Consider the following 24,674-nt stretch of genomic DNA (forward strand, 5'->3'; position numbering starts at 1 on the left):
ACCTTACTGACCTAGAGAACAGCCTTCCCAACCTCCTAGCAATTTGTAACTCACATGGGCGAGTATCAGGTTATACCATCAATTGGGCGAAGTCGATACTTTTTGAGCTCAAGGGGCCACTCCCGCCACTGCCAGACTCCTGTCCATTGGAGATAGCTCCCTCATCTTTTAAATATCTGGGAATCCACATCACTCGAGATGAAACGGAGTTCGCGCGGCTCAACTTGCAGCCTCCCTTGCTCCGACTCCGTAACGATGTGCAACACTGGAAGGAACTCCCACTGACTTTGCTGGGCAGGGCAGCATTATTTAAAATGATGGCCCTGCCGCGCTTTTTGTACGTTCTTGAAAATGCCCCACGCTTGATACCAGCCAGCTTCATACAGAGAGTAACAGCACAGATCACGAGTCTGATTTGGGGGAAACGGCCAGCTCAGATTTCGCACACAAAGCTAAATAGGAGCTGGTACGATGGAGGCATTGCACTGCCCAATATGCGATTATATTATTGGGCGGCCCAACCCAAGATCCTTAATCAGTGGGTGCACGCCCCGCAGGATGATCCAGCATTCAAAGCAGACAGGATACAACTGGGTACAAATAGCTTACTGGCACCTCTGTACCATCGGGGCACTGCGGCAAAACTCATAGGGCCCACTAAACACACCGTTCAACTGTGGTACAAGGCACAAGCGAAGTTACACTGGGATGGGACCATCACAAAGCTTACGCCTTTGTGGGACACCAAGGCGCTGGGTCATCTACGACGCACTAAGGGCTTCACTCAGTGGGACAACATTGGGATATCGACCGTGGGAGACATGTGGACTAGGGAGGGAGTGGTTTCGTTCGTGACCCTTCAAGAACAGTACAAATTGGGGGATAGCGAGCTGTATAGATACATACAGATCAGACACGCCCTACAGGCAGCAATCCCACCAGACACGTCCCCACCAGAATCCTCCCCGCTGGAGGACCGTCTGCTCACAGATTTCATGCAGGAAGGCGCAACCTCATTAACATATTGTAAGTTAATCAACAATTTACCTGACCCGCTGGAGAAGCTAAAAGACAAGTGGGTGACTGACGTCGGAGACCTAGACGAGTCCGACTGGAACGCAGCCATGGCGTCTCCACGTGAGGCGGGTATATCATCTAAATTCCGTTTGGTACAGTTAAAAGTTTTACATAGGATTTACTACACCCGAACAACACTACACAAACTGCAGAGAGCGGACCACCCGTATTGTTTCAGGGGCTGCGGGGCAGAGGGCACGTTCATACACACGCTTTGGGAATGCCCACGTGTTGTTAGTTATTGGCAGCGGGTTCTACGCACCATTGCACAGACACTCCACACCTCACTCACACTGGACCCACGGGTATGTTTACTGAATGTGTGGGGGCCTACAGATCTTACTTTCTATGAAAGGGTGTGGACCACGATAGGGCTTGTCACAGCCAAATGAGATATCGCACAGAAATGGGGATCGGCAGATCTCCCCACACTGGCGCAGTGGATCAGGAACATGGATATGCTTATGTTGACAGAAAGAGCGGTCTACAAACTAAGAGATAACCCGCGCAAATGGAATGGGGTCTGGCAACCGTGGAACTCCTATAGGGCGGATATTTGTGAGCCATTGACGGAAGAGGATCTTGAAGGTTCTGACGACAAGGAGAACACTGAATAGGGGCCGAGGCCAACTGTGGGCTATTTGCATGGAGGGAACGGGGCTGGTCACGTAACAGTGGGATTTGACGGGGGTGTGCGGGCGGGATGTGGTCTTGGGAGATTTGCACAACTGGTCCCTCACAGGACAACTACGATGCTAGATAACACGCTAAGAATAACTTATTGTCGTGCTGATTCATGTGTGCAGTTTCTTTTAGTTTACGTTTAATATGAAAACAAAAAAAAACACAAAAAGCAATTTGTATTTTTACTGTAAACTACATTCATTCCACATAATTGATCATCTTAATAATTGATACTATCTCTGCAACCGGACAAGGTTTCAAGGTCTCTGCTCTGATTATACTTACTCCATACTGCAAGCCGGCCTCAGGGTTGTAGGCGTATATGTGTACGGTGATGATAATGCTATATGATTTTGCAATAAAAATAATTTTTTTTTAAAAAAACGTGGTATTCGGCAGGGTTGTGTCCTTGCCCCCTTGTTGTTTACCCTTTTTGTTAACACCATGGATACTGTTCTGAAAAAAGTCCAAGCAGATGTCCCACAGGTCAATGGATCAGGCGTGCCAGTACTGCTTTACGCAGATGACGCTGGGCTTCTCTCGAGGACCCCTATAGGTCTACAGCGCCTGATGGATACGTTTTCTAATTTTATTAGTGAAAGAAAGTTGTTGATTAACAAGAGTAAAACTCTTGTTATTATGACTTGTGGGGCTAAAAGTAATAAAAGGCACGCCTTTTTTATTGAAGGGGTGAAAGTGCAGCAGGTGGAAACATTTTGCTACTTTGGCATTACCTTTACGCATAATAATAGCTGGTCTCAAGAACTTTCAAATGTTAGGACTAAAATGGTAAAGAGTGCCCACGGTATCTTTAAATTCGCCTCTAAGATCGGCGATAGACGGATTAGGGACATGATGTCACTTTACAAGGCCAGGAGCATCTCAATTGCATTATATGGTGCTGGGATATGGGGTTATACTAATGCAGATGTTGTGCGAAGAGAAGAAAATAACTTCCTCAAAAAAACTTCTTTGCCTACCTACCTCAGCCCCAAACGAATTGACCCACAGAGAACTGGGTGTCGCCTATTTAGGTGACCTCATTTCGTTGAGACCACTGATGATATGGCGTGCGATTTGGGGGAAGGATGAAACAGCCTTTAATCAAAGCGTCATTAAGGATTGACTTGACCTACACAACTATACCAAGATACCCTGGCTTAAGTATGTTTTAGACAGCTTCAGGGATATTTTTGGGCTCAATGTACTGGCTGACCGTGTTCTGCAGGGAATATCCCTAAAGCAGACATGAAAAACATCTTTATGCAGTACAGAGCACAGAAACGTCTGTAAGCTAACTGTCGCCTTACTTCAGTCTGTCTTTATAATAAATACATAGAAGGTGATGTACCACAGCTATACCTGAGTATGGTAACTAGACCTGCACATAGGTTTGTTTTAACCAGACTAAGATTCGGTACGGCTCACGTTCTAGTGGCCTTTCCCCAACCTAAGAAGCAACCCGTTGGGCCGTGCCCATGTGATGGGCATTCCAAGCAAAGTACCCTGCACTTTATGTTAATTTGCACTCTCTTTTTGAATGTTGGGGTGGCCTACTTGAAACCGATTTTTGTAAAATATGGTGTCGGAAATGTGGAGGATGCGATGAAGCTAATTTATAATATGAATTCTCCAGACAAATTTTTTTATATTGCCACTTTTATTTCCTAATCAGTTCAGATGAGAAATAGTATGTTATTTTAAATATTTATTCCTTTTTAACCTGTAATGTGTTTTATCAAGGACTTTTTAGCTGTATTGTATTGTATTATGCATTTTGCTTATGTGCTTTTATGGTCATTGCACGATATGAACCGAATAAAGCTTCATGAAATGAAAATGACTCATGGCTGCTAAGGTTTCAGATTGCCTATGTGTAGAGGCATAGTAAACCCTCCCCCATGCCACCCACCCCTTGCTTTAGGAACTACAGCGAGGTGAAGTTCTTGATGGGCCTCTTCTGTCTGCCACTCTACAGACAAAGGCTCAGCTCATAATGTGAAAAGTTGGGTGAGTAAATAAGTGAAGGAATGTGTGAATGGCTGGATGGATTAGTAAAAGGATGAATGGATGGATGAATGATAAACGGATAGATATTGAAAGAAAGGATGGATGAGTGAGTGAGTGGAAGGATGGATGAGAGAAAAGGTAAATAGATGGAGGTAGGGTGGAAGGGTAGATGGATGGGTAAAAGGGTGGATGGGTGAGTGGATAGATGAGTAAAAGGGTAGATGATGGGCAAGTGAATGGGTGGATGGATGAGTGAAAGGATGGATGGATTGATGAACTGAAAGGGTGAATGGATAGATGAATGAGCGAAAGGGGGGATGTAAGGATTGATGTGTGAGTGAAAGGGGGTAGAGGGACAAAAGGATGGATAGAAGAGTGAAGAAGTGAAATGGTGGATGGATGAGAGAACGGATGGATGGATGAGTGAAAGGATGGATGAGTAATAGGGTCAATGGATGGATTCATGAATGGATGAGTAGATGGGTGGGTGGGTGGAAAACGGATGGATAAGTGAAAGGGGGTGGAGAGAAAAAGGGAGGATGAGTGACTGAAAGGGTGAATAGGTGGAAGGATAAGTGACTGAGTTGATGGATGAGTAAGTGAAAGAATGGCTGGATGGGTGAAAGGGTAAATGGCTGGATTGATGAGTGAATAGATACATGGGGTGGAAGGCTGGGTGGATGAATAATGGATGGATGAGTGAAAGGGTGGATGGAGGGATGGATGAGTAAAATGATGGATAGATGGAAGGAAACATGGGGGATAGGTTTGCAAATGGTTGACTATGTTTGGATATAGATGGGCACACAGATGTAAGGACATAATGAATGGTGAAAGACTGAATGACAGATAAAAGAATGATTACACCTTGTAGCACCCATTATCTTAAGTAACATTTCCTATACATTGACTTTCATGTTTATATGAGTCATTGTCTCTATATAATGTGTGTGTGATGTAACACACTCCAACACAATGCCCTACATACTTGGGATGAGTAGCACTATAAAATAAATTAAATACACATGAGAGACGGTCTATGTGAAGATGAGGGGCACCATTGGAAGGTGGTAGCAAGGCGGACCGGGCATAGGGTATTTCCCTGGGAGTCTGGAAAGGGGGGCGGTTTTGTTACTAGGGACTGGCACTGCAAAGTTCCTTGTTTATCCAGTAGTTTTCAATCAATAATAAAAGCAGCCACACTTATATTCAGGTGTGGTTCACCATTGTCTAGTGACTAATGTACCAGCTGGAGCGAGTTTTGAATCGTCTAAGATAGCAAGCTGCGGGCATACCGAAAAACTGTGAAGTGCACGATTGTTTCAACCTAATATAAACTTATTATGACTTGCACTTAAGTGGTTGTCTATTTACTACTTACTTATATACTATTGTGCAACCTCCTCTGACGTGTCTGTAAAACGTACCTTTTGGCCCGAATTTTTACCTTCTGTCCTGAGTTTTTGTCCTGAACTTTGACCCGTTGTCCTGAATTTTTACACTCACCACCCATGCTGGTTGGTCGCCCTACGCGCACGGTGCCACCGTGTGACACACGATATTGGCTTCCGTCACACGGTGGCAGAGAAAACGAGCTCAAAACCACTATAACAGAGGATTTCAGCTTGTTTTCGGATGCTTTGAAGTGCCAACGTACATTAAGGGATGTGAAAACACCCCAGGACGTTGGGGAAAGCCTCAGCAAGCATGTTTGAGTTTTTGGGGAAGCGGGGGATGAGGCCTGGGGTGGGGGGGCAAAAGTACCTCTTAGGTACTTCTCGGGACGAGGCCTCGCCCCCTCTACACACAGTGAAATCTTTAAGTTGGCAAGTAAGCAGGTAGTAAGGGCTTTTAAAGGTACCCAGGCATGGACGTATTCCTGACACTACATGTTAAAGGAGCTTCATAGAAATAAAATGAAGTTCCATGTAGCGATGACTACATAAAAACTCTACATGGGTAACATAACAAAATACTTATGCCTCGACAGCAGTATCTTGAATACTATTCCTCTGACAATCACTTTTAAAATTCCAAAATATATTGGTGCTGTTTTTGGTTCCTATGTAAATATACATATTGTTTCAGCTTAATTACAATGCACTGTTGTTTTCACACTGCATATCCATAGATCAGGTCCGCTCTCATCTTACCGGTGTTTATACCACTGTGGTCAAAAACCACTTCACACCAAACAAGTCTATTAACGCCAATTATTTAACCAGTAAGCCTTTGTACAATTTCAGAAACCATTCGGCAATTCAATCACCGCCACGCGTCTTGTAATTCAAACGACCCAAAACGATTCATGAAGCTGTCAGCTGACAAGCACACCTGGAATCAATAGTTTCTAACAGGCCAGCACAGCTCTGGGAGCTGGTGCCAGGGTGACCTTGACTTCTAACACAGATACCCAGCACTAGAGTAAACATTTAGTACATTACGTTAATCGTAGCCTAGGAGGAGGGGGGGGGGGGGGGGGAGCAAGTTATCTTTATTTTTTTTTAAACAAGGGGCAATTCAGTAGAGCTCTCAAATTTCACAGGCCCACGTATGAATAGCATGTTTAATCCGAACTTTTCTTTGCATTCTGGGATTTATAGTCCTTATTTTAGGAGATCAAAAGCACTACAAATCACAGACTGCAAAGAAAGATACCTGGGCTACACGATGCACTCAAACAGGAAACTTGAGAGTTGTACCTTGAGATGAAAAAAAAATCTAAAAACTGCAGGTGTAGACACTCTTAATTCGCTTGTGTAGACAGCCAAATAATGTGCGTGTGTAAATATAAATAAACATAATTCTTTTCAAATGAGGTGCGAGTCCCTCTCTAGTCAGAGAAGCTCGTCGTTGCGTGGAGGGAGGGCGGGTCCAAGGCTGAGGCGGGGGCGCCGGTGTCAGCGTCAGGCGGTAACGTGACCTTTTCGCCCGGTGATTAGCCGCACCTGAGCTTTAGACCGCCACATCGGCGCGCTGATTGGTTCAGAGATAAGCGGGCGAATAAAAAGAGCGCGGCGAGCAGAGATCGCATCTCAGGTTGTTCAGAAGCTGCCAGAACACGACGCTCGTTGCACCGAAACAATGACTTTCAACGGCCTTTGGAAGGTGGATAGGAGCGAGAACTATGACAAGTTCATGGAAACTATGGGTAAGCCTTGCCGTCGCTTACTGAACCAGCTGTTGCTTTCAGATAGGCGCTTCGACTCCTCGTTAGGGATAGTAAGCGCTATAAAAATGCAATTACAATATAACATTCGGGAAGGATGCGTGCTGGCAGACTTTCCTTCAACAGAAGAAGCGCACAGCAGGGAAGGAGAGCATATTTAAGGCCAGGTTGTGTTCTGGAATAATATTGCAAAAAATCACAAATATTTTGCAGGGACCCAAAAATACATGCGGAACCGTGTACACCTACATTACTCGCATGTGTGGGTTGTGTTTTATTTTTTATTTTTTTTTATTTTTATCTTCATGTTGTCTGTTTTGCCTATTAGTGTCTTTTTCTGCTGTTCTTAAAATATGGCGCAAACTCGACCTTAAGGATATTGGAGCGCTTTACATATGCGCCAGTTCACATGCATTGTTTAAAAGAAAAGTGAGATTAAGTGACTTTTGCTCAGGATCACAGGCTGTTGAACCAAGGCCAAGGCGGGAACCTGCTTTCCCAGTTCCTTAGTCGGCAAGCAGCCTGGACCGTAATACTTCATCCTGGTTAGAGAGCGGGAAGGAGGGTGACGGAAGCCACACGAAAGCTCGGCTCGTCATGAGCTCGAGGTTCCAACCGCACCTCCAAGCTGAGCCAGGCTTTAGGCTTGAGCGTTCAGTGGCTTTCCCACCTCGAGTTGCTGACGCACCGGACCCCAGGGGTGTGGCTCCCTCATCACCAAGGCACACTTTTGTTTGTCTTTTATAAACGCCGTTGGGTAGGGGCCAGTAGGGCATTTCTCTTACTCGTGTGAAGGCCCCTCACTCTCGCCACTGATCTCTGATTTGGATGACAGTGAGTGAATACGTTGTACACATATATTTTAGATGTAAGTGTTAAATAACTGCTGATTTATACCCCACCCTCTCGTTTTGTTTATGGAGTATGGAGGGTGGGAGGACCTTAGTTTGCCATCACAAGTACAAAACTAAAGAACGTTTACGAAAGTGGGCTATTGGCGTGCCATATTCATTAAAGTGAATCAAATGGGTTAACTTATTAACCAGGTCTAGTTTGTATAACGTTATTTTAGATAAAGTGTAGCATAATCGTAAAAAGCACGCCTATTGCTGAAAATCACTTTTCTACACCCTGCAAAAACTTCCTTCAAACACCCACTTTTTTATGGATACTCTGGCATCCTTCCTACTCAACCACTACTTGCACTGCATTTCCCATTTGTTAACAAAATCTCGCTGTTCTGGAAAAAGGCCTCCTTGAGGCAGCTGGGATGCAAGATTGGTTTTGCTAAGCAAAATTGTGGCGCACTAACCTCAGCCTGAAACCGCTCTGGGTGGCTTTTGTTTCTGTGTGGACTTGTAGTTCGGCTGGCTTGCTCCTCGTGGAGACCAAGCCTAATGTCCAAATAGTCGTTCCCTGTCTGGAGCCACATGCGCATACTGCCAGCACGCGTCACACAAACGTGCTTTTTTTTGTACATTGTGTTGCATGACTTCTAGTAATTCTTACTAGGGTGATGCCGCACACCTGTGCCTCCGCGTGATGCGTAACCCTGTAGGAAGGTACGTGCATGATGCCTTTGGCTCAGCAAGTCGCCACGCGCACTGCTGAGCCAACGAGCCTGGAAAGGGAGGGTGACTAGAGGACACGGTGTATGATTAGGGTTGAAGTTGTGGTGCGGGATGTTGTGAAATTATTACAACCCCCCCTTTAAGAATCGAAGGCCAAATCTTTTCCCTTTTCCGCGGAATAAATGGGGAATCCAATATCTCGACGCAAAACAACCAAGGGAACAGACCAGGTCTATAGGACGGTGTGTCGCCATAACAAGAGACTGTGCAACAATGGGGTGCGTGTATGAGCAAATACTGTCAGAGACATGAGCTAGATCAAAACCCATCAGACCACCCTCATGGTGGAGTTAACGTCATGTGGGATTTGTTGATCATTCAATACCACAACCAACCATATATTGCTGGTGTGGGAGTGAATGTCCATGATCCTAGCCATATCTTCTGCACTAGAATGAGATAGGTGAAGGTGCAGTGCTGTGGTGAAGGTGAATAATAATAAAATTGACTACATAGACTTTGAAAATATTCGAAGAAAAGTCAGTGTGTCAAAGGTTAAAAACACGCCTAGTAGTAAGACTACCTGGTGGTGCTATGAAAAACGGTCAACATGTTTCAGCCATAGGGGCACTGCCCCGGCTTTCTTCAGGACCAAAGATGTAAAGAAAGCTACTGCAAATAAAAGTAAAGTGTGAAGTGACACATAACAATACATGTAATCGACCTCCACTTCCGCTTGGTCGATTACGGGAGGTACCGACGGACAGAGCGGGGCCTCATACTCCCGAGCGGTTGCCGGGTGAGGTGAGGCCGTCACCCACACAAAGTTGGGAAGAAGATACCCTTCTTTCCAGTGGGCATCCGAACACGATTAACCCCTGGTAGATATGTAACTGTTTTTTCAAGTACATGTATTGTTATGTGTCACTTCACACTTTACTTTTATTTGCAGTAGCTTTCTTTACATCTTTGGTCCTGAAGAAAGCCGGGGCAGTGCCCCTATGGCTGAAACATGTTGACCGTTTTTCATAGCACCACCAGGTAGTCTTACTACTAGGCGTGTTTTTAACCTTTGACACACTGACTTTTCTTCGAATATTTTCAAAGTCTATGTAGTCAATTTTATTATTATTCACCTTCACCACAGCACTGCACCTTCACCTATCTCATTCTAGTGCAGAAGATATGGCTAGGATCATGGACATTCACTCCCACACCAGCAATATATGGTTGGTTGTGGTATTGAATGATCAACAAATCCCACATGACGTTAACTCCACCATGAGGGTGGTCTGATGGGTTTTGATCTAGCTCATGTCTCTGACAGTATTTGCTCATACACGCACCCCATTGTTGCACAGTCTCTTGTTATGGCGACACACCGTCCTATAGACCTGGTCTGTTCCCTTGGTTGTTTTGCGTCTTGATATTAGGGGTATGAACAGACAGGTCACTAAATATTCCCCTTGACCCTCCATACACATTTTTGTTTTTGATGAATCCAATATCTCCCCGTGAAAATGTTTGCACTATAACCAGATTTCAAGTTTTTGTTTAGCCCCAGTGTCACTTCGTGACATTATACACAGTTTAGGTGTTTCATAAAAATATGTTTAATGTATGAAGAAGCGAATTTCCACGAGAGGGGAGTTATTGCTGAAGTGAGTAGATTGCACGCATCTTACAGCTCCCAACCGAGGACATTTATTTCACGTCTTTCGAGTGAGTGTGTGCGTCCCTTCACTGGGTGTTAAAGGGTACACCCACCACGTATTTTTATGGGATTCTAGGAGAAAGTGCTCATCCAAGGTGAGAGTTTTCCTAGTAGGAAGACCTTCTTCCCTCCTCCCCTCGGCGCACACTAATGAATGTTTGGGGCTCGTTGGTTTCTTCTACGGACATTTTATGTATATAAATTAAACTTTCAAGAAAAAGTAGTACTATATAAAAGATTGGAGGAAGCACGTAAAACCCCTGGACTTGGAGGTTAATCCCTATCTCCAAACATTTGTAAAGAGGGGGGGGAGTGTTGTGCCCCAAAATTACCACCTCTGAGCAGGCGTAACACACTTCTCCAACTTAGTATGTGTGCTGTACAGAACATCATACATGCAAGTGTGCCAAGGCACAGTGTTTGTACAACTGTGGTACTCTTCAATGCAAAACCTATGCCAGATTCTCACACTCCGACGAAATGTGATGAAAGGGTGTGTACGTTGGCACCAGGCAATCCTAAAGTGTGCTGGTGCCTTTTAGGCTGCCATGGAAACCGTGCCATATCATACCTGACCCCCCCCCCCCCCCCAAAAAAAAAACCAGGCGCTCCTGTGATGTCTCACACCCTTCTCTACCTTGCCTTTGCCACTAGGTGTCAACATCGTGAAGAGGAAGCTGGCAGCCCACGACGGCCTGAAGATCAACATCCAGCAGGACGGAAACAGCTTTGTTGTCAAAGAGTCCAGTTCATTCCGCACCATCGATATCCCATTCACCCTCGGGGTGGAGTTCGAATACAGCCTGGCAGACGGGACGGAACTAGTTGTAAGATATGCCTCCTTCTACCTGTAGATTTAAGGGGATTGTCCATGAGGTGTTTATGCAATTGGTTACTAAAATCCTTTGCTTATGTTGGCGCTGCTGGGGAATCTCATGTTGGATGCTGCCACAAAGACCACCGTGCCCAGTTTCACTCCGTATCATGAAACAGCACAGTTAAAGAACGTTGGGTATATTTCTGGCATCTGTGCATACTGTGCTTATTCCATGATAGCATTTTCTTTGCAAATTGTATTTGTATGTTCTGGGCAAAATAGACAAAATATTTGTCTGGAGGATATTTGGCCAGAGTTTTTTTGATTTCAAAAGTTTTTATTGGTTGTTACAGCATAGACATATATAAAGTAAGTCCATTAGTGTAATATGAGTCATAAATTTACAAATCAAAATTACTGTACGCTACAGTACATCATAGTAAATGTCAGTACAAAAGTACATGGCTGGCATCTAGCCTAGAACAGTAGAGCACGTATCACATACTCACAACAATTCAGTAACAGACATTGTATTTCAACAGCATTTTACTCATTCATTAAGGACAATTATTTACGGTGGCTAGGAGTGCAATGAAGGCAGTCGGGCAGCAAATGTTGGTGGGTCGTGGAAGGTGTGTGGGCCCATCTAAGGTGGCTTATGTGTCGTGAAGTAGTTATCAAGAGTCGACCATAGTTTTCTCGTGGCAGGACGCCACGGTGTCTGAAGGAGTGTAATATTGTCTGCTCCACGTAAGCTAATTATCCAATTTAGCCACCCTGCGTAGTTGGCCTTGCTGGTATCTTTCCAGTTGCTGAGGACTGTCTTAACCGTGTGGTGTGTTTTTCTTTTTTTTTAACTCAGATCACCCTCCCCTCCGTGTGTGAGATTCTAATTTCTAGTTCGGTAATGTTCTTCTTGTATCTCCAGTATATAAAGTCTTGTTGCTTCCACCTTCCTAGTACCATGAAGGCTTACCCCCTCCCTTTTCTTCAAAACACAGACTGCCTCATTCACTTGGTTGTGTTGATCGTGATCACTGGTGTTCTGTTTGGCTTCTTTGTGTTCCACTGCAGCATGTTCAGAATACCCAGCCTGTATAGTCTTTAAATGTTTGCGTACCTCACACTTTTTAGTTTCCTTCTGACATTGACCTTCTACTGTTTGTCTTCACATTCTATTATCACACCCATGGGTGGTGGGCTTTAGCTGTAAAATAATGTATGGTTTTATACACATACTTGGGCGCCACTACACTGATCTTGTGCATCCTGCAACCATTTAAAAAATGTTGAAGTCCCCTTCATTAATTACAGAAATCGGGGGGGGGGGGGGGGGGTTGGGACATGGCAACACATTTGCCCGGTCTACCGTCTGTTGCTCAATTTGTAGCAAACACGTGCAGGGAAACCTTATTTTTCATAGTGGACCAACTTTAGATATTCAATAACCCCAGCATCCATCAGTTCCAGACTGTCGTGTCATCATCACACCACTTATATTTGTTCTTCTTCCAATCCCCTACACATTCTCACTCTCTTGCAGGTTACTTTTCTTCCCTGCTTTTCCCCTTTGTCTGTTTCCTGTCTCTCTTCCTTTCTGCCTTTCTCTTGCTTGGAGTTGAAGCCTGTTGACTTCTGGCACAAGTTAAGCATTGCCACCTTCAAATAAATATGCAAAGCTGAATGCACTTCAGGCCATTGCATCTTCACCATAATTGGCGATAGGCATGAGACATGCCAGAGCCGGGTAACCAAGATGTGCTGATTGAAATAAATTCAACCGAAACGAGGGTCTTTGAGAGTTCAGATTCATGACACTGGCTTGGATTAGTAGATTACCCATCTTTGAAACTGATTTGGGGGTTATTGGGCCATGCCTTCTAACCGAGAGCCAGGTTACAAGGCTGGCACCAGAGCAAATTTGGGTCTGTTCTTCTACCTTATGACCAGAGCAAAAATAACATTTGTAATAAGTGACCAGTGAAAGTTTACCCACACCACTGCAGCCTGTGCATCCGGGAAAAAATGGTTTAGTTGCAGTTTTGCACTTTCACTCTTGCAGTCTTATGACTGTTTGAGTACCCGCCTGAGCTTAAGGCTTTAAAACAGTACCTCCCTCCCCTTCACCGATGCTTTCAGAGTCCAAATTGAAAAAGAGAGTACTTTGGCCATATAATGCAGGAAGAGCACACACTGCGCTGAGCTTATCTACCTCGCCGATGAGATTAGCAGGGGTTTGCAAAAACATATCACCTTCGTGATCCCAAGATACTGCAGGTTGTACAAAGGTCTCTGACAAGAGACGGACTCCTTTATTGCCTGCTTTTTATCGTGTTTGTTTTTTTATTAGCAGGCAACCAAAGGTCCTTGTCAAAAAAATAAGTCACTGGGTAAATGGGACTCTACTACCTGTGCTGGAAAATGAGAATCAATATGATCAATTTAATATTTTTGGATCAATATGATCCATTTCTGTGCTTCAGGCTGCCGACCATTTTCAGTGATATTTGAGTGCTTTAGACATGCAATTCCCTCTTGTGGGTTACAAGGACACGCATTGCCTTTAGTGATTTTAATAAATATTAAAACAAAACCATCTGCAGTTAATGATTTAAACATACAATGAATCTGAGTATAAAGGGATACTTCTGTGCACTTATAAAATGTAAAATAGGTCCTCAAGCATTCCATGAAAAGCGGGATAATAAATCAAACAGCAACTGCCATGAGGGGATTGAGGAATACTGCAAGGGCATCTCCTAAACCCATCTGTATATTAAAAAAAAAAAACGGTAACGGTAGTTCATGCAAATAGCTGCACTGTGAAGGCAGACCTTAAAGGAGCAAAACTAGGGCCAAATGCGGTTGGGAAATCGATTAACAGACTAATGTCACTTTCATAGATGGCAAATATGCTCTCATTCAATAACTACATCTGCAAATAGACTGCATATCCTCCTAATACCTGAGCTCCCATACCAGTTTCTTCTGCTTCTCCGCCTCAATCTTGTGTTTTTTTTCTTTTGCTACATATGTTAACACCACATTGTTAATTCGACTAACCAGAAAATCTCGACCCATGATATTGTCCACGCCATTCGATAAAACCATCCATTTCACGACTACAAAGCAGCATTTGGAGGGGGTCACTAGCTTACCCCCCCCCCCCCCCCTCCCCACCCAGGTCTAGAGTGGAAATAAAGTATGACTTGGATATGAACATCTCCACATTGCAGGGAGCGTGCATCTTTGCTATTGCTGGCACAACTATTTGAGCTTTTATTTTGCCACACACGAGCAATCGATAAGAGCGCAAGACAGTGTTGCCTTCTGCACTCCAAGAGCTTACTTCATACCTGTACTGTTTAAAGACCCAACCAGAAACCCATTAGTGATCTAGCCTTTTGATTCTCAAATGAAGTTCTCATTTTTCCTTTCAGGGCGCCTGGACCATGGAGGGAGATAATCTTGTTGGGACCTTTAAGAGGAAAGATAATGGAAATGCACTCAAGACTCGGAGGGAAATAGTTGGTGATGAACTTGTTCAGGTGAGTTTTCATGCATGTCGGCCATATACAGTGGGCCAGGCCCTGAGTAGAACTGCGTTCTATTTGATGGTATATGTATTACTGGTAACATGGTAAATGGCGATTAAACAATTCAAGCTGCAAAAATAAAACCAGTTGATATTGAGAAAATAGAGTGTCTAAATCCATTATTGACTTGCTTCACCAGGTACTTGCTTATAAACATGCTTGGAATAGAGAAGAGATTAAAAATACACATTAAATCCAGTCCTGCAGAAAAAGATTTGGGTATTTTAAAAGGTCAGGGTTTATGTTGCCGTATACTTCTGTAAGGTCTTAAGTTTTCTGGTTATACATATCTTTGGAGTTTTTATAAATATGACTATGTCCCTCAACAACTCGATGCTATCAATTTTGCTAAATTGAGAAAGTGGTATTAACGCTTAACATACTTTATCTATTCTAACTGTGATGAAGCAGACTAGCAAGCTTGTGCTCACCACTGGTATGGGACCCGTGTTCTATCGACCCAGCCCACATTGCCAATTTTTGAGAGAAAGCAAACAGATGTCCGGATAATTTGTCAAGCACGGCTTTCATATCTTATCCTTTTTCCAGACATATCTTTATGAAGGAGTGGAAGCCAAGAGAATCTTCAAGAGAAGTTAAAACAAACCATCGGCGACCCAGGACTGAGCACTAACGGGACAGCTATGGCCAATCGCCTCTGGGGGGCGCAGCACTCCATGAGTTACTGACCTGCCTGTCACCTTGTAAATATACCAGCATCCATGTCTGTACTGTACAATATTGCCACACTCCAGGAAGAAAGACAAAAGAAGCGCCATAAGAAAAATCCGATGTTGGCTAAAATATTGCGTTTTTTTATTAAATAAAAGAACGTTTCTCAATTTCTAGCTTTTTTCATTTTTTTTTTCCATTAAACCACATGAGTTGCATGCCAAAAAAATGACCAAGTGTCCCCTGTCCAATCACATAGTTGTCGTGTACACTAGCTGCGACTGTAAGCCAAAGCAACACTAATTAGCCAAATCAACAGATCTGGCCTGCCTGCATTTGAGTCCTTCTTAAAACATCCTGCTGAAATGAAAGTAAGAGATGCAAAGATATACTTCGTGTGTAAGTATTTGTGTGTGTGTGTATATATATATATATATACACATCTCATCTGTAAAAGTTAAATTGTGAGGCATAGTACGTTTGAGATTTTGGGGAAAAATAATGTGCAGAGATTTACAGCTCACCACGTGGTAGCGGCACTAATCTCTGCAACCATGTCAACAGCGTTTGATATCGTGACAAATGTGGATATTGTATGAGTTGGTGGGTCTGCATAATGGTTGTTTGTGTAGTGCATAGACCGCTTTTGGGTCGCTTCAGAAAATTAGGTAAAGAAGCAGTGTTATCTAAGGAATGGAGGGGAGTTCAGGCTACACAAGCACACACAACAATCGCCCATGTACATGCACACTAGCAACCATGCACCACAAGCTTGCACATACACCCACCATTCACAAGCATAAACTTACACATGCATACACCAAACGCACCTTGAGACCCTCACGGGTGAGTAGTGCGCGTTACAAAAGTTATGATTGATGTTAAAAAAAAAAAAAAAATTTAAACTTACTGCCCGCAACAGTGATCTCGGGTGGTGTGAGTAAGAGTGGCCAGTGCAGGTAAGAGCAGTGAGGATGGGTGGGGGGAGATTTGACAGACCACCAGAAGGGAAAATTACATTTTCCCACTTCTCTCGCAAGCTCCGCCCCCACTGCTCTTACCTGCCGTGGCTGGTTGTGAGGGAAGCCTTGGTCATTACTGGAGGATTGGGCTGCCACCTTATTGGTCAGTCCATGAGGCAGCCGTCCAATACTTCCCACAGAGTGGGATGAACGGTTAGTGAGACTGCTGATCCCACTCTGTGACAAGCACCACCGACAGGCAGTTGGGCTTGGGCACTTCAGGGCTTAAATCTGAAGTGTTGGGGTCTCTTCGTGATGCTACCCCTTATTATGAGAGGGTGGTCCTCAAAGCGCTTTGCTAACCTGAGGTCATGCCCACGGGGCTGTGAAATTATCAGTCCAGCAAAGTTCATCTCGGTCAGCCAGGCGCCTGCACATTTAGCCACTGGCTACCTGAACATAAAGAGCGTATGTCAGTCTGACCTTTGCTCAACCTGACACACACTTCATGAGTGCAAAACAAGTTGATGTGGTGGGGTGAGGCCCCTCTGTCTTTAAGGACAGGCTGCTGCTGGAAGGGAGGAAACAGGGGTGGGGGGAGGAGGAGGAGGAGGAGGAGGAGGAATTGGAGTAAGTCAATATGTTAGTTTATATAGCACTTAGACCACCCTAATGTATCTTCAAAGTACTGAAGGGAAGACTAGAATGACCGGAGGTGTAGCCACAAGGAAACAAAACTAGCTGAATATTTGGGGGGGGGGGGGGGGGGGTTGTTTTATAATGCTCGTTGTTTGTGTGACACCTAATTATATACAGAATAGAATTTTGTTCTGTGAAGGTTACCTTCCAATACACACCTGAACGCTAGGTGCGCACCCTTGCACTATTGTGATAGCTGCACTGAATGAAATGTTAGTAAAGTTACCTCTATCTGAAGGGGTGTGCGCACTAGCTTCAGGAAGTAGAGACATGAATAAACTACGCCTGATTCATTGGCCTGGAAGCAGGTAGTACAGAAGCTATGAATAAACATGGAACGGGCGATGGATGGTGGTTACTATGTTAAAAGCTATGCTCAATGGACATGCTTGTGGAACCCTGTGACGTTATAATAAATTACAGAAGCATTTAGGATTATTTCTTGCCATAAATCATTAACTGCCAGAGCGCCTTTGATGTGGTCAGTCGGGCAGCTGTGGAATTTTGAAAAGCGAATGGGAGGGAGTCCTAAATGACGGCATATGCTACCTGTGTAGTAGTGCGCAATCTGGCAATGGGCAGGTAACCCATGAGCTCCCACAGAAGGTTTGGGTTGCTCAGAACTGGAAATATGGCAAAGGCACACTTATCGTAGTAAGAGTTTCGTAAGAGATAAATGTCAGTATAATCATTGGGCAATAAATCCCATCGCAGACTGGGTTAAAAGGTTGCTTTTATTTCAGCAACAATAAAATCAATAATGTAATGACTTGCAATTAACCCTGCCACCCCTTCTTTACCCCAACCCCTTATCTGTTTTCCTTCTGTCCTAATCTATTCTGCCTCAACCCTTCCTGCCTGCCTCAATACAGTCCACCAGGAAATAAAGGTGCCCCCCCCCCCCCGATTTTATGCTCTTAAATGGAATATAAAATGCTTTGCAATATAGCAAGCATAAATATCCGTAAATCAGCTTGTGGAAAAATCTATTTTTATTGAACTCCTCAAATTTCAAGACTGAACCAAGAAAGGAAAGCTGCTTATGCAATCCTTCAACCCCACTGATGCAGGCCCAAAATGTAAGATAATTTGTTCTTGCAATGTATAACTCTTTCGCAATGAAAGATAAATTAAATTTTCTTTACCAATGTCCTCGTGCGATAGCCAGCTAATCTCGTTTATGATGCAGAACTGGTGAAGCTCTCTATTGAACTTACGCTGGGCTCTGTCAATGGCAGAAAACTTTTTGGCACCCCTCCAAACTCGCCTTTGCACCAGTGTGGCGAATATGATTTTCGTAGTAGGCCAGGATGTCACAATTTTTGCCAAGTCAGCTTTAACATCCAGAAGAAGACCCAGGACTGACAGCGGCACCAAGTCATTCCCCTCCCCCACCCCCCTGAAGCAGTAAAACCATAGGTAGTGGCTTAGAAGAAGCCAAGATGTATAAACTGGGCAACAGCTGACCCCAACGCATACCACTCTTACCAAACCAGAAAATGTCAGTGTCCTCAAAACAAACCCACATTTTAACCATAGTGGCTTGTTTGGCCGCCCATCTCACAAATGAGTGTCCAATCCATACATTTGCCATTAATGCCGGTTAAGATATTTTGGGACCAAGAAAAATGTTAGCAAGAACGAAATTATTTCTTAGTCATTGAAGTCTCTAACCTATTTTTAACAGCAATTTGATGTCCAACGGCCTAATCATCGCAGCTGCTGAAAGGGAAAACTCCTTCTGAAGCTGACCCTGTTAAAAAAGAATGGGTAACCAATTCTAGAAGTTTTAGGCCAAGTAAAAGCCAAGATTTTCTCAGTACCAGTAAAAGCTGGGAAGCGGTTAGTGCAGTTCCATTCTGATGCTGAATAATAACATTTTTAGGGTAACTTTCAAACTCTTGAGATTGTAACCAAGCAAACCATGGGCATAGCGAACTGACAAGCTTCCACAACACTACAGTAGCCCCTTTTACCTCTCTCATCCGTTTTGGATGATTCTAAATAAATACGTAGTGCATTTGATGAGGTTGACACATTGGAATACTTTAAACCTTGAATAAATGATTTGCCTAAAAGCTCATATCCTAAAAGCCCCAAAGAATAACCACAACATGCATAGTTTAAACAGAGCAGCTTCAAACTTGGAATAACAGTGTGGGCAGTGTTGGTACAATCCCTCCCAATAAGGCAAAATATATAGGTTTGTGTAATACTGTTCCGCGCTTCTTTACCTTAGACCAACCTAGTAAAATTCTCCTTCCCGACGAGGGGTCATAACCCCAAAAACATTTACCATAGGAAGATGCCTGAAAGCTTCTCCCGCAATAGTGGTAGCAGCTATATTCTTGTCAATGTTGCTCAGAACATAATGCAGTATGTCAGTTATGCAGTAAAGAGTCTATTGGATCATTGTTACGACCAGCTGCACCTGACTGGAGAAATTCCTCCCATGCCCTTTTGTAAGCTAAACGTGTGCTGATAGCAAGAGTGTGCCACCAACATCCTTATCTTCAGTCTGCTAGAAACCATAGCTCGGGAGGAATTTGAGTCTTTTCTGGATCTGCTGTGGGTGCCAAACCATGGAATTTCTGCCACTGTGAATGAGAGAACGCATCTCCTATATTATTGTCCAGACTACGAATATGCTTTACTCTAAAAGTTATATTCAACATTAAGCAACTCAGCATAAACCTTTGCAACAATGGAAGCAGGTGTTTCTCTTTCACCCTCTGACTGCTAACCAGATCAATCACCGTTTTATGGTCGACATGAAAAAGCACTGATTTATTAGACAAAAACTTGGCCCAAACTGACACAGCTACTACCAAGGGAAACACATTCAAAGAACTCAATGCTGCTCTTCTCAACCACCCACTTCAGAGGCCATGATTCTGCGCACCGTATTCCATCCCAGAAAATTCCAAAACTGTTGACTCCTAAAGCATCGGAAAAAATCTGTATGGACCACAGTGTTCATCAAAAGACCTGATGGGAACACCATTGAAGCTTTTAAGGAACATCAACTAGACCTCAAAATCTGATCTCATGTAAAGACACCCTGACCCTGTGATGAGGTAATGACACACCAGCCATAGCAAAGCCTAACCTCCGAAAAAAAGATCTCCCAGCTTTTACTACTCTGCAGGGAAAGTTTAGTTGCCCCAATAAGTGCTGCATCTCGACCAAAGTGAGTTTTGGTGACATCTTAGCATGATCCAAAAATGTTACAATTTCTTGCACCTTAACTGACAACCTGGCTTCCATTTTGACTATCAATCTTGATACCTAGAAATATAAGACATGTCTCGCTTGCCAGCGGCACACCTAATGCTTGCATCAAGGTTTGGAAAAATTGTTGTTGCTAACTACACTGTTGTGATCACTCTTGGCCAACAAAAAGAAAATTGTCCAAATAATGAGACCCTTGCATGTAACCTGACCTGAATGAGAAAATCCATTGTAAGAAAGAGCTAGTCTTTGAACAGCTGACAAGAGATTGCATACCCCTTAGGTAACACTTTGTCAACCAAGAAATGGCCTTGAAATGTATACCTAGTAATTCGAAATCTTGGGGATGAACTGAAAGCAACCTTTAAGTGGATTTAATATCGCATTTGGCTAACTCCGCTCCGGCCCTTTTAACCAAATCAAGTGCTACATCCACTGAGGTGAACTACACTACTGTCGTCTTTGGCTATAAAACCATTCACTGACAAACTATGTGGCCAGGACAAATGTTATATAATGCTAAATTCTGTGTCTTTTTTGGAAGCACTCTTAAAGGAGAAAGGATCAGATTGGGAAGGGGACAAGGAAGGGGCTGGCCATCCGATCTTCAGCACTTTGAGTGTAATTTGTGGGCAATTACCTGTAGGAATTGCTTTGCAGATTTCAAGTTTTGTACAAATCTGCACTGTCTGGGACCCTGGACCAAGCTTAAAACCCTCCTTAATCCCCCCCACTCCAACTTTAAAGCTTTCTCCCTGAGTGGGTAAAACTGAAGCAAATATCAGAGCTTCGAAATATTAATTGGTGTAACTGCTTTTGAAGAGATGCCGGAAAGGGGTGCCTCTCCCTTGACCGGTATGGAAGCTGGAGGTCTGTTTGCTAAAATATTGCAACATGGTGTGCTTTCTGCCACATTTGGAACATTGAGAGCTGTATTTACATGGATTATTCTGGCTGAAACCCCTGTTAGCTTTCACTACAGGAACCTGTTGGAATTTTGAGTATTTAGCCCACCCATCCCGGAGCTGGTCTGTTAAAGGGTCGGGTGCAATAGCACGCCCACTGGTGGTATGCATTGTAGGGGGAGACCTCTGGGGATACATCCATTGCACCCATAATTCGTTATCCACTTTACCTCAAGGTTTCTCTGGAATTAGCACTAGACAAGCTCTAAACTCTTCATCATAATGCAGCCAGGCAAAACCTCCAAATTCTGCCTGACGCTTTATAATTGTATCCACGTATTTGAAAATTGAAACCGAATGATCCGGAAACTTTTCGCAATAAACACTTGGAAAAATCAGAAAGGCTGAAGTACAGGAATCCATATTAGTGGGAACCCTGGGTCTCTTCGCCAGCTCCCAAGCCTCCTTCCTAGAGCCTTCCTTAGATTGGATCTCCCTATGCAGCAACTTAAAAACATCCACAAATGCTTTCTTTAGTATGCTTATTAAGATGTGAACCTAATGGCATGGGTAGCCCTATGTAGGGACGCGCTTTTAAACCTATATTTTTTTCCTTACCGTCCTTCTCCCCATGAGAATTTGTGCTAGATGCCAAAACTTTGTCTTGAACTGGATATGTTTTAGGAGAGATTACATTCTGAAACTTTGAAGGAGACTCACAATGGCAACAAACCTTAGCATCTTCGGCCTACCGTCAACTGTCTGCTTTACGTTTCCTAAAATTGGATTTAGTATGACTATCAGTGACCGGCTCACCTGGTTGACGAGGCTTGTCCAGCCTTGCACGTTTTGTTGGATCCCTTGGACAACCGCTTGAGCTCCTTCCAACTTCTTTCAGATTCTTTCATCTGCAAAATATTAGCTCAGGTAATCTGGTTAGTAAGACACCTCCCCCCCCCCCTGTTAGCATGAACCCCCCCTGTGTAGCCCCATTGCAGGTTGGCTGAGCTCCATCCCCGCACACCACCATCAAATTGCCTCCAGTTCACCACTTTTTTTTACTGAGAGCCTATGATTGGGTAACGGTGTTGGAAAAATCACATCAGCATTCTTAACTTGGTTGCGATGAGGTTAACAGGACGCTAGAAACCTGCTCAACGGCAGTTCACTGCACCTGATGCCCTTCTGCAGCATCAACATAGCGTTGGCCTGCAAATCACCATTACTTGCAGACATGTGGGGTTCCTTAAATTGGTTGGGCATCGCAGAACTACCTTTATCCTGCGCATCAATCGAAACCCACCTACCTGCACTTGGAGGCTCACTACCTGCTCTAACAGAACAAACATCTGCACCACCAACTTCATAGGCTGAACAACTAGCCTCCATCAGATTTACATGGAAACCCAAACAGTTCAAATCAGAATTTACCACAGAAAAATCACTTGGACAAGCCTTTGAGGAGACCATATTTGCTAAAACTGAAACTATTCAATGATAAACTGCTAGTATCAGAAGAAATGACAGGCGAAAGTGGCCTCTTCCAAGAAACGGAAACCCCAGCCTTAGACAATTTTAATTTAGTACCAAAAATAGGAATGTCATGTCTGGTAGACACAGTTGCAGAAAAATCACCCTGAACATCACCAAAATTGCTTACATGTAATTTGCCACTAGATGGCATCAATGTCTCACTGTCAGCCAAAGTAGTTACCTCAAATTCCAGATAGCCCTTTAAGAGAGGCTGGTTTTCTGGCAAACTTGCCCCTGACTGAGTGTGTGCGAGCCCTCCTTCCCTTCACAACAACAGAAGAAGCTGACTGCTGGACAGAAGTAAGAAGGGGTGCTTCTTTTGACACTTTACTCATTGCATTACTAACTTTTACAGGCACAACCTCAGGGGAACTATCAGACAAAGCACAGGCAACCACTGCAGTAGACACACCTTCAGAGGAAACCCTTTTCTTTATTGACAAACCAGTCCAAGTCTGGCCCAAAACACCAGGGGCTAATACATCCTCTCTCCCAGCCTGGCATAATACTCTAAGAGCCTCCCTTACAACAGCAGAAGCTTCCGCCATAATTATAGGCCAATAAATCCTCCCAAAACCACCATAAAATAGTAAGGAGCGGCACAAAATGAGCGTGCTGCCTCCTACCTCGCCTCAGGACCCCCCACTGGCATTATTTAGAACGCGGTGTTTAAAAACGCCGCGTTCTAAAGCAGCCGCCTCGCTTGCACGCTCTCGCTGTGGCCGATACTAACTGCCCGAAACAGCCCGGGGGTGGACATTCTTTGAATGCCACTGACTTGGGGGTGGCATTATAGTAGCAACAACAAACAATCGCAATGATTTAAAAACCTGAGTCTCGGAATACACTAGTGTTTCATACATTTAAAAAAAAAAAAGCTGAAAATAGCTGCCATTTTTCTGACATTCTCTTGAATATTCAGAGGCTGCAGATAAGTTTTGCATTCTAGAGAAAAGACAGAAAAATATATGGGTTAAGGTATCTATTTCCCTTCCCTCCATTAGTATACCAGCTTTATTAGAACATTCTCATTGGCCCTAAATCAGTGAATTAATGGACCTACTCGTGTTAGCATAGAAGCAGGTGATAGGAGCTATACTGTGTCACAGATTAGAGGCCCATGCTTGCATTTTACATTTTATCGGATGCTGTATTGCTTTTTGATAAGTGATTTTGATCAAAAGATAACAATCCTGCTCTCTGTAACGGATACCAGGCATCATGTTAAATTATGCTATAGGATTTTTATTAAAGCCCTCATATGCACTTGGGGCCAGATTCAGCGGCGGGTTACTCCGTCATAAAGGTGACGGGATATCCCGTCCGCCATATTACAAGTGCATTTTATCCTATTGCACTTGTAATACGGTGAACGGGATATCCGTAGTGTTTGGGACGGGTTATCCCATCCGCCAAATTCTAAATCCGGTCCTTGGTTCTCTTGCTAGCGATTTCAGAGGCTACAGTAATGACGGTGTCCTATTTTTCAACAAATAAATCTTAGGATTTTTTTCTGAAAATGTGAGGAAGAGTTTTTAGAATTCAATGGTAGAGTGTTGCATAGGTGGGAGTGCCAGAATCTAAAAGTACTAACCTTGTAAGAGAATTTCCGATAGCGTATAAAGGGAAGAATGAGAACAACAAAGGTGTATTTAGGGATTTTTTAGTGGCAAGAAAAGGGGGTGCGGGTCCAAAAAGACGTTTGTGAACTATCTATGAGCAATACTTTGAAGCATATTCTAACATGAATAGCAGGTGAGCAAGTATTGATTTGGCTTTCACTATTCAAGGAGCCCAAGCGACAAGCCTAGCTGCTTCATTTAGGACAGATTGGAGACACGTCACTCACCTTTTGGCTAGAGCTAGATGGAATGCATTGCAATAGTTGAGTCTGGGTCCTACTGAAGCAGAGATGGTGCTCTTCTACCCTCAGGTGTAGGGATACGGAGAATGCAATTATGCATATGAAAGGGACATGAAGAGATGATTGAGGCAAGCTGTGAATCCATCTTTATCTTGGAATTGACTTTAACT

General features: G+C 43.7%; 1 protein-coding gene across 1 annotated transcript; it reads left to right on the forward strand.

Moving 5' to 3' along the window:
• Positions 1–6,803: 6,803 nt before the first annotated feature.
• On the forward strand, positions 6,804–15,480 carry FABP2 (fatty acid binding protein 2). Its single transcript, XM_086961437.1, has 4 exons — positions 6,804–6,922; positions 10,880–11,052; positions 14,483–14,590; positions 15,188–15,480. The coding sequence occupies exons 1-4, from the start codon at positions 6,856–6,858 to the stop codon at positions 15,236–15,238; spliced, it is 399 nt and encodes a 132-aa protein (XP_086817563.1). The 5' UTR covers positions 6,804–6,855; the 3' UTR covers positions 15,239–15,480.
• Positions 15,481–24,674: the final 9,194 nt, after the last annotated feature.

This window comes from Lissotriton vulgaris, chromosome 3_1, assembly GCF_964263255.1.
Source record: "Lissotriton vulgaris chromosome 3_1, aLisVul1.2, whole genome shotgun sequence".
NCBI classification, from domain to species: Eukaryota; Metazoa; Chordata; class Amphibia; order Caudata; family Salamandridae; genus Lissotriton; species Lissotriton vulgaris.

What these genes read in the sequence shown, in the direction of transcription:
- FABP2 (XM_086961437.1), top strand. Translation starts at nt 6,856, where the DNA reads ATGACTTTCAACGGCCTTTGGAAGGTGGATAGGAGCGAGAACTATGAC. An exon ending in CAAGTTCATGGAAACTATGG is followed by an intron (nt 6,923 to 10,879) that starts GTAAGCCTTGCC and finishes CTTTGCCACTAG; the next exon opens with GTGTCAACATCGTGAAGAGG. An exon ending in TTGGTGATGAACTTGTTCAG is followed by an intron (nt 14,591 to 15,187) that starts GTGAGTTTTCAT and finishes TCCTTTTTCCAG; the next exon opens with ACATATCTTTATGAAGGAGT.